The 13,196-nt window shown below is 69.2% G+C and overlaps 1 protein-coding gene across 4 annotated transcripts in view; it reads right to left on the bottom strand.

Moving 5' to 3' along the window:
- Positions 1-3,168: 3,168 nt before the first annotated feature.
- The window catches only part of KMT2D (lysine methyltransferase 2D), a 30,004-nt gene continuing 19,976 nt past the window's right edge, over positions 3,169-13,196 (bottom strand). For all 4 annotated transcript variants that reach the window (XM_062597139.1, XM_062597137.1, XM_062597140.1 and 1 more), the window contains 20 exons: positions 13,005-13,128; positions 12,827-12,914; positions 12,559-12,625; positions 12,203-12,435; positions 9,119-12,118; positions 8,891-9,034; positions 8,652-8,816; positions 8,401-8,557; positions 8,241-8,322; positions 7,979-8,157; positions 7,278-7,426; positions 7,027-7,162; positions 6,810-6,949; positions 5,256-6,426; positions 4,871-5,007; positions 4,608-4,738; positions 4,227-4,512; positions 4,071-4,144; positions 3,802-3,910; positions 3,169-3,692 (listed from right to left, as the gene is read on the bottom strand). In XM_062597139.1, coding sequence (XP_062453123.1) covers positions 3,600-3,692; positions 3,802-3,910; positions 4,071-4,144; positions 4,227-4,512; positions 4,608-4,738; positions 4,871-5,007; positions 5,256-6,426; positions 6,810-6,949; positions 7,027-7,162; positions 7,278-7,426; positions 7,979-8,157; positions 8,241-8,322; positions 8,401-8,557; positions 8,652-8,816; positions 8,891-9,034; positions 9,119-12,118; positions 12,203-12,435; positions 12,559-12,625; positions 12,827-12,914; positions 13,005-13,128 — 6,665 coding nt within the window. In that variant the 3' untranslated portion in view covers positions 3,169-3,599. The remainder of the gene's footprint in view (positions 3,693-3,801; positions 3,911-4,070; positions 4,145-4,226; positions 4,513-4,607; positions 4,739-4,870; positions 5,008-5,255; positions 6,427-6,809; positions 6,950-7,026; positions 7,163-7,277; positions 7,427-7,978; positions 8,158-8,240; positions 8,323-8,400; positions 8,558-8,651; positions 8,817-8,890; positions 9,035-9,118; positions 12,119-12,202; positions 12,436-12,558; positions 12,626-12,826; positions 12,915-13,004; positions 13,129-13,196) is intronic.

The following is a 13,196-nucleotide window of genomic DNA, read 5'->3' on the forward strand; positions in this document are numbered from 1 at the left end:
TCCTGGGGGCTCCTAAGGGGTCTGTGGGGTTCGGGGGGGGCACCTGGGGGTTTTGGGGGGGACGTGGGGGTCTGGAGGGCTCCTAGAGGGGCACAGGAGGGCCCCCCGGGAGTTTTGGGGGGGACGTGGGCGTCTGGAGGGCTCCTAGAGGGGCACGGGGGACACCTCAGGGGTTTTGGGGGGGACGTGGGGGTCTGGAGGGCTCCTAGAGGGGCACAGGGGGGCCCCTCGGGGGTTTTGGGGGGGACGTGGGGGTCTGGAGGGCTCCTAGAGGGGCACGGGGGACACCTCAGGGGTTTTGGGGGGGACGTGGGGGTCTAGAGGGCTCCTAGAGGGGCACAGGGGGGCCCCTCGGGGGTTTTGGGGGGGACGTGGGCGTCTGGAGGGCTCCTAGAGGGGCACGGGGGACACCTCAGGGGTTTTGGGGGGGACGTGGGGGTCTAGAGGGCTCCTAGAGGGGCACAGGGGGGCCCCTCGGGGGTTTTGGGGGGGACGTGGGCGTCTGGAGGGCTCCTAGAGGGGCACGGGGGGCACCTCAGGGGTTTTGGGGGGGACGTGGGGGTCTAGAGGGCTCCTAGAGGGGCACAGGGGGGCCCCTCGGGGGTTTTGGGGGGGACGTGGGGGTCTGGAGGGCTCCTAGAGGGGCACGGGGGGCACCTCAGGGGTTTTGGGGGGGACGTGGGGGTCTAGAGGGCTCCTAGAGGGGCACAGGGGGGCCCCTCGGGGGTTTTGGGGGGGGACGTGGGGGTCTGGAGGGCTCCTAGAGGGGCACAGGGGGGCACCTCGGGGGTTTTGGGGGGGACGTGGGGGTCTGGAGGGCTCCTAGAGGGGCACGGGGGGCCCCTCAGGGGTTTTGGGGGGGACGTGGGGGTCTAGAGGGCTCCTAGAGTGGCATGGGGGGCACCTCAGGGGTTTTGGGGGGGACGTGGGGGTCTAGAGGGCTCCTAGAGGGGCACGGGGGGCACCTCAGGGGTTTTGGGGGGGACGTGGGGGTCTAGAGGGCTCCTAGAGGGGCACGGGGGGCACCTCAGGGGTTTTGGGGGGGACGTGGGGGTCTAGAGGGCTCCTAGAGGGGCACGGGGGGCCCCTCAGGGGTTTTGGGGGGGACGTGGGGGTCTAGAGGGCTCCTAGAGGGGCACGGGGGGCACCTCAGGGGTTTTGGGGGGGACGTGGGCGTCTGGAGGGCTCCTAGAGGGGCACAGGGGGCACCTCAGGGTTTTGGGGGGGGACATGGCGGTCTGGAGGGCTCCTAGAGGGGCACGGGGGGCACCTCGGGGGTTTTGGGGGGGACGTGGGGGTCTAGAGGGCTCCTAGAGGGGCACGGGGGGCACCTCGGGGGTTTTGGGGGGGACGTGGGGGTCTAGAGGGCTCCTAGAGGGGCACAGGGGGGCACCTGGGGGTGTCCTGGAGCCCGGGGGGGGGGGCATGGGAGCGCCAAGAGCTGCCGGGGAGGCTACGGGGTCCTGGGGGGGGCACATAAGGGTCCCCCAGGACACGCGGGGGGACCCGCAGGGGTCCCCAGCAGGACTCGAGTCGCTGCCACGAGCCCCAGGGGACGGCACCGTCCCGGCCCCCGAGGGCGGCTCGGGCGGCCCCGTGGCGGGCCAGGGCCCTCTGCTTTAGCTGTGTTACCGACCCCCCCGAACCCCCCCGAACGCTCAGATACCGCCCGGTTACGGGGACCGCCAAAGGGAAAACGTCCAAGCGCGGGGCGCTGCGGCGGGGGGGGCGAGCGAGTGACCAGAGACTCAGACCGGCTTCTCACGCGCTTTATTTTAAAATAACATCCAGTGGTTTCGGTATTGGTAAAAACGGGTTTTCTACACGCCCCCGGGCTATTTACAGCTCTGAAAGTTAAAGTTTTTCGTATATTTTTTTTAAAACTTTCTCATCCCCCACCCCCAAATTTTTAACATTTTTACCTTAGACCTTTTTGCAGCTTTTGACGAGTTTGCGGAAGCAGCTTTAAAGAACGCCCCGGCCCTGAGCGGGCCCTGGGGTGCCCGGACCCGCTGAGGCCAGGCAGACCCCCCCCCCGGCCCCACCTTGACACTCGCCTCAGCTCCCCCCCCCCGCCGGCCCCGGTGGCGGCAGGAAACGGGCGGGAGAGACCCCCCCGCGCCGTGCGTTTGTGCGTTAAAGAGATCCCGGCTCCCCCCCGCCGGGCCGTGCAGCCCACCGCCCTCTCCCTGGGCGTCCCGGCGGGGCTGCCACAGCCGGGAGAGGGGGGGGGACCCGGCGCCTAATGCCCACTCGCTGCTTCGCTCTCCGAGGCCGCCCCTGCCTGGCAGGAGGCTCCCAGCCACCCCTCGGAGATTGGGTTTTAAAAATGCCACGGCCCCCTCCCTTGCCCCCGCACCCCAAATCTCAGCCCAGCAGAGCACAAAGAGCCCCCCTCCCCCCCCAGTCTAGTATATACAATATAAGGTATAAATAGATAAATAACCTTCCCCCCCCACCTCGGTGCCGACCTCGGACACGCGCAGCCTCCGGCAGCCTGGAGACGAGCGGGGCGGCGACTTGCCGACCCCAGCCCCACGCAGCCGTGCCTGCCCCCCGGCTCGGGGTCCGGGGCGGGGGAGCGGGTCCCACGTGCCCCCCCCCAGCCCAGCCCCCACCCCCAAACCTTGGCACGTCCGTCGCGTGGCCGGGGCCTCCCTGGGCTGAGCCGCTGTCCGGGGCGGGGGATGAGGGCAAGGGGCTCCCCCGCGTCCCCCTCCCCGCGGACCCCCACCAGGGGCTTTCTGCAGCCACGTCCGCAGGAGGGGACAGGGGACGAGAGATGCCGCGTCCCCCGCGGCAGCCCGAGGAAGAGGGAACGGGCCCTTGGGGACGGCCGCTCCGGGGATGGCTCCCGCGAGAGGCTCTGCGTGGCCTAGGGCCGGCCGGGTGCGGGGCTCACATTTAAAAACAACAACAACAAAAAAAAAAAATCTAACACTTAAAATGAGGTAGGTTTGGGTGCAGAAGCTCCTTGTGTCTGTCGGGGGCCCTTGCCGCACGCGCCTCCTCCCAGCTCCGCTCCGCAGGCCGCGCCGCCTCCACGCGCTCCCGGGGCTCTCGTCGACACGCACAAACAAAAAGAGATCAAAGGAACCGAGCGAGCTCTGGCCGCCGTGCAGGCACGGACGGGGCAGAGCCCGGATTGTCGAGCTCAAGGAGTCTGTGTTACCTTGGTAATTAGCGAGCAAATATTATTAGTTTTCATTTCTAAAAATCCAGGCCGGCTCCGAACTCGCCCCCCGGCTCTGGCACCGGCTCCACTGGGGCCGCTCTGCTGCCCCGGGGCTCCCCCGCCAGGGAGGCGGGTGGGGGGGGGTCGCGCAGGGCCCCCTCCCCTTCTCCTCGCAGGACGAAGCAAAGAAAACCCTGAGTTGCCAGTTCGTCCGTCCCGCTCGGGCAGGGCCGAGCGGCTCCGCGGCGGCCGCCCTCCCCGCCGGAGCCTCCGCGCCCCGGCCACAGCCCTGCCCTGGCACCTCCCGCAGCCCCGGCGTCCCCCGCGGCGCGGCGGAGGGCCGGGAGGGCCCCGGGGAGCCGGTGTCTCTCGGTGAGGTCTCCGAGGCGGGTGCTGCTGCCCCTACCCCAGCCCCTTTTCCCAGCTAGTTCATCCACTTTCGGCAGTTCCAGGCTCCGCAGTGGCAGGGGATCTTGTGCTGATCGTCCTCGAAGTCGAACTGGTAGTCGTAGGTGAGCTGGGGGGGAGCGGGGAGTCACGCACGGCACAGCGCCCGCCCCGCCGCCCCCCTCCGCGTCCCCCACCTCCCCCGGAGCTGGCATCCACCCCCCGCGCCCCGGCCTGACCTCCTCCCCCTTGGGGATGCGCCGGCTGGAGATGATGATGATCTTGTCCTCCTTGTCGAAGGTCACGACTTCGGCCACGCAGTTCGGGGCGCACGAGTGGTTGATGTACCTGGCGGGGGGCAGAACGTCAGGGCAAGACAGCGGAGCAGGGCCTCAGGGTCCCGCCCCGGCTCGGCAGGTCCGACGGGCGGAGCAAAAAGCAGGTGAACGGTCCCCGCTTTTCCCCTGCTCCCCCCCAGGGTGCCACCGCGGCCCAGCCCCGCTCTCACCTGGCCGGGCCCCCTGTCAACGTGGCGTCAATGACGTGCTCGTTGTTGATGCGGAACATGTAGATCCCGCGGTTCTGGGGGGCAAGAGAGAGAGTCATCGGCCGCTCCTAACCCGCTGCACGCCCCCCCACCCTGCCAAAACCCCCGCGGCCCCACCTGCTCCTCGTAGATCTTCTCCCGACGGTTGGCCACCTCGTTGCGGATGATGGTGCCGATGTACTCGATGACCATGGTGTGCTTTTCGATGTCCTTAGCTGCGTAGAGCCCCAGGCCCTGGATGCGGGACCGCGCCAGGTACACGTTGTTCTTCCACTCCGTCTTCAGGCGCCGGTACTGGGAGGACTTGGAGTGCACGAACTGCTTGCTGTAGGGCGTGTTGGTCTCGCCCGTGAACGTGCTCTGGTAGGCCTTGGACATGCTTGTGCTGTTCAGGGTGTGGGGCCTGCCGAGGGAGCCGGGAGGGCGTCAGAGCCACGGCGGGGCAGAGCACGGGCCCGCCTGCTCCCCGATGCCAGCTCTCCCTGGCCCCCAGCTCACCGCTTGTAGTGGGTGAGGATCTTGGGCTCGGAGCGGGCGCAGCCGGTGGGGTTGATCATCAGCGGCAGCTCCATGAGCGGGTGGCGCCCGTAGCGGAACAGGTAGTTCTGGCAGCTCTCGACGCCGGGCAGCTGCCGCGGAGGGAGCAGAGGGGCCGTGGGTCGAGAGGCAGCGCCACAGGCCACCCCGGCCCCACGGCGCATGTGCCGGGGACCCCGGTCCCTCCCGCAGGACACAGAGACCCGCGTGGCCCTTGCACCTACCGACTCGGCGATGCGCAGCACCGCGTGCACCGTGAGGCCAAAGAGCTCCTCGCCCTTCAGGTACTCGGGGAACAGCCGCAGCATGTCAGCTTCCTTCCTCATCATCGCCACTGGCTCGATGATCCGGTTCCAGACAGCTGCCGAGGCAGGACAGGGCTTAATACAAGAACCTGCTGCAGCTGGTCCATCAGCTCCCCAGCGGGGACCCTGCGCCACAGCTGGAGCCACCCCAGGAGCTCAGATCACCCCCTTCTCCCCTTTCTGCCAGAGGCCAGTGGCTGCCCAGCCCTGATGCCAGCTCAGCCTAGCACCGGACAGCAGCAACTTAAAGGGTGGAGAAAGGCAGGGATTGGCATCCACAGAGCTGACTGCAGCGGACACTTACCCTGCGGCGAGGAGTCGGAGAAGACCAGGTCCTCCAGGCCCTGCTCGATGACCTGCACGACGAACTCGGGGCGCCCGTTGTTCTCGCAGATGGTGCAGCGGTAGCAGCAGCGGCGGTTGTTGGTCCGCAGGCTCCAGTAGATGCGCGTGGCCTCGTAGCCCACGGGGTAGAGGGCCGTGACGCTGTGGAAGTCAGCCATCTGGTGCGGCAGGAGCTGTCCGATGGCATGGAAGACCAGCCCGCCCACGCGGAACATGTGGAGCCGCTCGCCCCGCTGGATGATGCTGGCGATCTGCTTCACCTCATCCCGCTCAATGTAGACGCGCCGGAAGACTGTGAAGCTGCTCAGCTCCTGCTCGCAGGGGCCCTTCAGCTTGTGCAAGGGGCACAGCATGGTCTTGTCCTTGAAGAACATGCACTTGGCGCGGATGGCGCAGGCGAAGTGGTAGACACTGGGGCACCGGATGCGGTTGCAGCTGTTGGTGGCACCGGTTTTCTGGCACAGCGAGCACTTGGTGAGCAGCCCACGGTGCAGGGCCACCTCCACGTTGATGAGGGCCCCACCCTGTGTCTCATACACCTCCGTGGACCACAGGGCGCAGTTCAGGTGGACCCAGAGGTCAAGGTCGAGGTTGAGCAGGCGGGCCGGCCCGTCTGTGGCCCCATCGCCCTCCTCGTGGCAGAAGCAGCACTTGCGCAGGTCCCGTGGCACCTTCTCGGGGCGCAGGGTGGTGCCTAGCTTGTCGATGAACTCCGCGATCTCCTTGTCGCCGTCCCGCTTGGCCCCCCCTTTCTGGATGGTGACGAGGAAGCGGAGCCGTTTCCACCGCACCCCCTTCCACTTCTTCAGCCGGGGCCGTGCTTCGTCCCCGTCCTCCGGTGGCCGTGAGCGTGGCTTGAAGCGGGATGGCGAGTGGGCAGCTGCAGTCCCGTCCTCTCGGGGGGCTGGCGAGGGGGCCGGTGGGAGTGGGGATGTGGGAGCTGGGGCTACCTCGTGGGCTGCTTCTGGGTCAGGGACCCGGGCAGCCTCTGCAGGGCTGGATGGGGAGGGGACAGAGGGGGACAGCGGGGGCGAGGGCTCCTGGGGCATGATGGAAAGCTGCCGCACGTCCAGGTTGGAGACGTTGTTGACGTAGCAGTGGTGCAGGGCCTTCTCGGGCACAGGGCTCTCCTGCGGCGCAGAGGGTGCGGGTCAGAGCGCCCGTGGCACGGGGATCCCTGCCCACCATAGGGAAGGTCTCAAGTCCTGCAGGGACCCCACAAGGACCTCCGTGCCCCCTTCCACACATCACAGGGTGGCTCAGTCCCACCAGGACTTCCTGCACCTCTCTGTGAGGCCGTGGGGGACTTGGCCCCACAGGAACCCACAGGGGACCACGGTTCTGCCAGAGCCCCGGTGCACCCCCAGGCAGGCACAGCCCCAGGGACCCCCCTTTCACCCCTCCCAAGGTCATAGCCCTACAGGGGCCCCACAGGGACTCCCCTCCACCCTCAGACAGCCGTAGCTTTGCAGAGACACCCCCTGCCCCCACGGGGACGCCTGCACTTGCCGACCTGTTTGAGCAGCGTCAGGAGGTCCAGCTCGCCCTTGAGGCTGTAGCCCGGCAGCACTGCGTCAAACTGCTTCAGCCACTCGGAGCTGCTGTCTGGCACCTTCCCGGCCAGCGCCACCTTGTCCTTGCTGCCAAGCATCCCTGCGGGAGAGACGGGCTGTTAAGCGGATGTGGGGTGCCCAAGGGACCGAGCAGCGAGCGTTGGGGCAGATGCTCACCAGCCACGTCTGTCTCCACCTTCTTGGCCTCAACCACAGCCCCTCGCATAGGGCTGTCTGGGAACAGCACCTCGTAGGAGTTGGGGATCTTCACGCTCAGCAGCTCAGCCATGGCCACCATCACCCCGTTGAGGTTCTGGGCGAGAGGAGGCAGGACCCCGTCAGGGACGGAGATGGGGCCCTGGCGTCGTGGCTGCGGCTGTGCAGGGACCCCGGCGCCAGGCCCTGCCTCGTGCCATCCCCTGGCTCACCTTGGCGGCCGCTGCAGACACCGTCAGCATGACGGAGACTTCGCTGCTCTTGGCCTTCTCCCACGGAGCACCCGGGCCTGCTGCCCCCAGCTTCCCGGGGGGCGCCCCGAAGGGCTCCGCAGCCTCGTAGGGCTTCGTGTCAGGGAACACTGGCGTGGGGGAAAAGGGGTCAGAAACGCACAGCGCCAGCCCTGCCAGTGGCTGCCCCGGACCTCCACGGGGCCTGGCACGGAAACGCTGCTGGGAATTCACCGCTTCGCAAGGCCAGAACGTTTCAGCACAGCAAGAGAGACCGGGCCACGGTGGCAGGGATGGAGAGCTGCCAGCACTGACGGGAGACCCCGAGAACGGCTGGGGGAGCTCCAGGAGCAGCCCAGTCTCGACACACAGCGACGCGCACAGGGCTCAGCTGTCCAGCCCGCGCATCCCACGGGCCTTTATGTTAATCTTATGCACCCTATAGACCCTCCTCTGCCCAGTCTTGCCCCTACCCACTCCATACGCTCCACGGACACTTCTTGCGTGGTCCATATACCCCTTCTACCTGCCCAGTCTCTAACGGCTATAGGTTCCCCTGCCTGGTCCACGTGCCTCGCAGGCCCTCCTGCCCTGCCTTGCCCCTGCACGGCCTGTGCACCCCACAAATGCCCTCCCACCTGGCCCACAGGCCCCCCACGCCCCCCTCGCCTGGCGCAGCCCACCTGGGATGCTGGCCCGGGGGATGATGGGGATGATGGGTGACAGCACGCGCTCCTCCAGCTCCGGCTTGGCCTCGCTGAGCAGGGGGAAGCGGAGCAGCTCCTCACCCAGCACGCTCTCCGGCGACGAGGCGGGCACGATGCTGTCAGGGGAATCGCTCTCGTCGTCGTCGCTCTCCATCCTGCAGGGAGGGAAGGAGAGGAGGCGTCGCAGCCCCGTCCGCACTCGCCCGTGGGCCAGGAGGGTGCTGCAGCGGGGACCCACCTGACGTCCTCGGTCTGGTTGTGCGGAGGAGTGGGCAGAGCTGCCAGCAGGTCCAGGCTCTTCACCTCCACGGCTGGAGCATCTGCGTGGGGAAAGGCTGGGCGTCACGAGGGGCCGGGCAGCGCCGGGGGAGCCCGCACCGCCACCGGACCATGCTCACCTTTGTGGCCGTGGGGCTCGCGGGCCGGGTCGGCGTCCTTGGGCTGCTCGGCCAGCTCCTCGGGGGCCGTGACGCCGTTCACCATCTTCTGCTGCACGGAGGGGGGCGGCGTGGGGGGCAGCGAGGAGGGCGGCGTGGGCGGGTTGCTGAGGTTGTTCTGCGGAGGGACACGACGGGGTGAGCGCGGGCTGCCGTGCTCACATCCCCGTCCCTGGCGGGGGGGGGGGATGCGGGCGCAGCCCCCACCTTACCTTAGTGAGCAGTTGGGAGTAGTAGTCGGGCACGCTGTCGAGCACGGCGCTGCCGAAGGCGCCCCGCAGCTGGCTCTTCCCGTTGATGGGGCTGCTGCCGAAGGGCGCGAAGAGGCTGAAGTTGGCCGTGATGGTCGGCTCCGTGAGGGGCAGCAGGGACAGCTCCTGCGGACAGAGCGGTGAGCGGGGCACGGGGACGCCGGCCGCCCTGCACCGCCCGGCCGTGCCCCCCGACCCACCTGTTTCAGCTGCCTCATCAGGGCCTCGCTGGACTTGAGCCCGTCATCCTTGCGCAGCTTCTTGCGGGAAGCCGGGATTCGCTCGCTGCCCTTCTGCACCCGCTTGGGCTTGGCGGCCACCGGCTTCTTGGCAACGAAGGGGTCCTGCGGGGACGGAGAGCAGAGGGGCAGCGATGCCGGGTGCAGCCCCGGGGCCGCCCCCGCCACATGCCGCGGCGCCCCACTCACCTCCCGGCCCGGCAGCGCCGGCTGCGGCGGGGCGCCCCGGCTCTCCGCGTGCCCGTTGAGCTCGCCGGGGCACTGCGCCGAGAGTTGCACGTTCTTGGCCCGCAGGAGCTTCTGCAGCAGGAGGTGCCCGGCCTCGGAGCGGGCGCCTGGCCCCAGTGGGCTACCGGCCTGGGCACCCGCAGGGTCCCCGTTGGCCTCCCGCTTCACCCGCTCCTCGGGGTCCAGCTCGCACAGCGCCACCTCATCCTTGGGCTCCTGCTTGATGGAGACCTGGGGGGGCTCGCCCGCCGCGGGGCCCCGCTCCGCCGCGGCCCCGGCCTGCCCGTTGACGTGGGTCTCGGCTGGGTCGGCACCAGGCGCCGCCAACTCGGAGTCCCAAGGGCTTTGCGCCAGCCCCTGCTCTGGGGGTGCCGTGGGGCTGGGGGCCGAGACCCCCGGGGTCATCGTCTTTGGCTCTTGGGGGCTCTGCTCGGGGCTGGGCAGGGGCGCGCAGCCCGGGGTGGCAGCACCCAGGGGCGAGGGGACCCCGGGGGCCGGCGGCGTGGGGAGCCGCACCAGGCCGGGCTGGGGGCCGCGGCCGACCAGGGCCGCCTGCACCAGCTCGGCCAGGGGCTGCTGCGGGGGCCCCCCGGGCGCCTGCCCCGGCAGCGCCCGCCCGCCGGCACCCTGCTCCGCAGCGAGGCCGGCCTGCGCCTCCGCCGGGGCAGCCGGCCGCACCTGGAAGAGCGGCCGCGGCAGCTGGCGTGCCGCAGGGACCCCCTGGTCCGGCGTCGCCGGGGCCTGCCCGGGGAAAGGGCCGGGCTGCCGGAGCGCCTGGCTCTGCTGCAGCAGGCTCTGCTGGTGCCGCTGCACCAGAAGGGCCTGGAGCTGCTGCTGCTGCTGGGGTGTGAGGTGCCGCAGCTGCGGGTTTTTAGCCAGGACACCTTGGAGCTGCGCCCGTATCTGGCCCATCACCGGCGCCGGCACCTGGCCCAGGAGGCCCTGGGGGAGCACGGCGCCGGGCTGCGGTGCCGGTCCTGCTTTGTGCTGCCCGGGGCTCTGGAGCCGCGGGGGCTGCGGCTGGCCCCCGGCGCCCTGCAGTGCACCTACCGGCCCCTTGCCCGCCTGCTCGGGGCCGGGGGGCTGCCCCGGGGGCCGCGGGGCCGGCTGCAGCGGCACACTCTGCGCCTGGCTGGTCCCGCAGCCTGGCTCCGCAGCGCCTGCCGGGAGCGCGGCGGGGCCGGCGGCGTCTCCCTGCTGCTGGGACAGCTCCGGCCTTGCAGCCCCCGCGACGGGGCTCTGCAGCGGCTGGTGGAGCAGGGCGCCCGACTGCGCCGGGGGCACCCGCAGCGCCTGCTGTGAGCCCAGGACGCCTGGCTGTGGGGACGCCAAGAGCAGCTGCTGCCCTTGTCCCAGCTCAGCCTGCTGCTTCGGCGCCGGAGGGAGGCCTGGCTGTGCTGGGGGCTCGGAGCCACTCAGTCCCGGGGTGCTGAGGGCTCCCTGCTGCTCCTGGGGACCCCCATGCAGCTGCCCTCCGCTCTCAGTGCCTTCGGCGGGCAGGGCGCTGCTGTCCGTTCCTCCCGGCTGGTCCTTGGCAGCCAGGACCACTGGGGCCGGCTGCATTCCCTGACTCAGGTGCAGCACGGAGGGGGCCTGGCCCAGAGCCCCGTGCTGCGGAAAGTGCTGGATCTGGGGCTGCCCCTGGCCCAGCCCCAGGAGGCCCGGCTGGGCGGCCACGTGCTGGGCTACAGCGTTGGGCTGCTGCGGGGTCAGCAATGCCCGCGACTGCCCCAGCTGCTGGGGCAGCACCAGCCGGTGCCCCATCATCCCCGGAGTCTGCGGCACCAGCTGGGGCGAGCCCAGCACCCGCTGCTGGTGGGGGGCCAGGAGCACCTGCCGCTGGGGAGCTGGGTGGCCCAGCACGCCCTGGTGCTGCAGCACGGGTGCCTGCGCGTGGCCCAGCAATCCTGGCTGCTGCTGCTGCTGCTGCGGCGAGAGCTGCTGCACCAGGATGCCCTGTTGGCTGCCCATCAGCCCTGGCTGCTTCGGCACCATGGGCTGCCCCATGGCGCCCTGTTGCGGAGTGGCTGCCAGTGACTGCTGCTGCTGTCCCAGCAAGCTGGCTTGGCCCACGAGGCCGGGCTGCTGCAGCGGTGCTTGTCCCATGACGCCCGGCTGCTGCATCGGGGCTTGCGCCATGACGCCTTGTTGCGGCATCGACGTCTGTCCCATGACGCCGGGCTGCTGCATCGACGTCTGTGCCATGATACCCTGCGGCTGCATCGACGCCTGTGCCATAACACCTGGCTGCTGCATCGTCGCCTGTGCCATGACGCCCTGTGGCTGCATCGACGCCTGTGGCATGACGCCCTGTGGCTGCATTGACGCCTGTCCCACAACACCCGATTGCTGCATCGACGCCTGACCCATGACACCAGGCTGCTGCATCGGTGTCTGTCCCACGACACCCTGCGGCTGCATCGACGCCTGTGCCATGACGCCCGGCTGCTGCATCGACGCCTGTGCCATGACGCCCGGCTGCTGCTGCTGCTGCAGGGACACCTGCCCCAGCATGTTCTGCTGCTGCTGCAACTTCTGGGCCAACTGCATCCTTTGGAGCTGCCTCTCCTGCATCAGGCGGCTGTCAGTGGCCAGTCCGCGGAGCGCAGGGTTCCCAGGGAAGAAGGTGTTGGAGCTGCCAGGAACCGGGGCATTCCCCACGGCCTGCTGGCCCATGAAGGACAGGCCCTGCTGCACAGCCATGGACACGCCGCCCTGGGGCAGGCGCAGGCCCCCCGGCTGCCCTGGCTGCTGGCCGAGGCCTTGCACGGCCCCCGCCGGCTGCGAGAGCGGCGGCTGCACACCGTGCGCTGAGAGGAGCTGCCCTGGGAGCTTGGACATGAGGCGGGGGCTCTGCGAAGGGCTCAGGGCCATGACGGCCGAGGCCTGGTGCTGGTGCTGCTGCTGCTTGTTGCGGTACTCGGCCATGAGGTTGGTGTGCTCCTTCTGCTGCTTCCGCACCTGTCAGACACAGCGGGGCGTCAGCTCCAGCAGCCCCCCGCGAGGGACGGGGCTACCTGCGCGGGCGCGTGTGCAGAGCCCGACCTGGTCCAGCTGCTTCTGGATTTTGCTCTGCTGCTCTGTCACCAGCTTCAGCTTCTCCGCGTCAGCCTCGGGGAACTCGCGCCCGGCCTTCTTGGCGGTGCGCTGCTTGGCGCAAAGGGCTTTGCGTGACTTGCGGTGTGCCCCGATCTGCTCCTCCAGCACCTTCAGCTGCATCTGCAGCAGCTGCTGGGTGTGGAAGAGCCACTCCTCGTACTGCCGCTGGTCGGCCTCGTCTGCAGGGCAGCAGAGAGGGCTCGGCTCAGCGGGGGCCTCTCAGCTCTGCCTGGCTACAGCAGCGCTGCGAGGGCAGGATGGGGCCCAGCCCGTACCACCCTCCACGCTGTCGCAGTACTCACTAATGACGCCCTGTGCAAAGGTGGGTGGGTTGGGGCGAGCCTGAGTCGGGTCAGTGCCGCTCCGTTCCTGGTGCAGGGGGGAAACATCGGTGAGGTGTGATACACTGTGCCTTGTCCCCAGCGCTCTCCTGTCCCTTTTCCACTGCCCCACGGCACCACAGCTCCCCCGGCCAGAGCAGCTGCGGCCCTAGCAGGGTGTTGAGGGCGAAGATAGGCAGCTCCACAGGGGCCCCCACGTCTCCTCGGTGCCCTGCCATGCCATGCTCACCTGCCCGCCTCCTGCCAGCATGTGGTTCTGCATCTCAGAGACTGCCGGGGCTCCCGAGAGCCGCTGGGCCAGCAAGGAAACCTGTTGTCTTTGGGGTCAATGCAGAGACAAAGAATGAGCCGGGGCCAAGGCGCCCTGCCCACCCCAGGCCTTGCTCACTGCCCGCTGTGCCCCTTACCTGTTCATACCCGGGGCCACGCCAATGCTGCCCTGAGCCATCACCTTCTTGATGCCCTTCAGTGCCACCATCTTCGCCTTAGCAATAGGGTCCATGATGTCCTCAGCAGCAAACTTATCCAGGTCTGCAAGGGAAGAGTCACCCTGGGGTTAATCCGCGTCTGCACAGGGACACAGCAGCACAGCAAGGTGT

This window comes from Rhea pennata, chromosome 29 (assembly GCF_028389875.1).
Source record: "Rhea pennata isolate bPtePen1 chromosome 29, bPtePen1.pri, whole genome shotgun sequence".
NCBI lineage: Eukaryota > Metazoa > Chordata > Aves > Rheiformes > Rheidae > Rhea > Rhea pennata.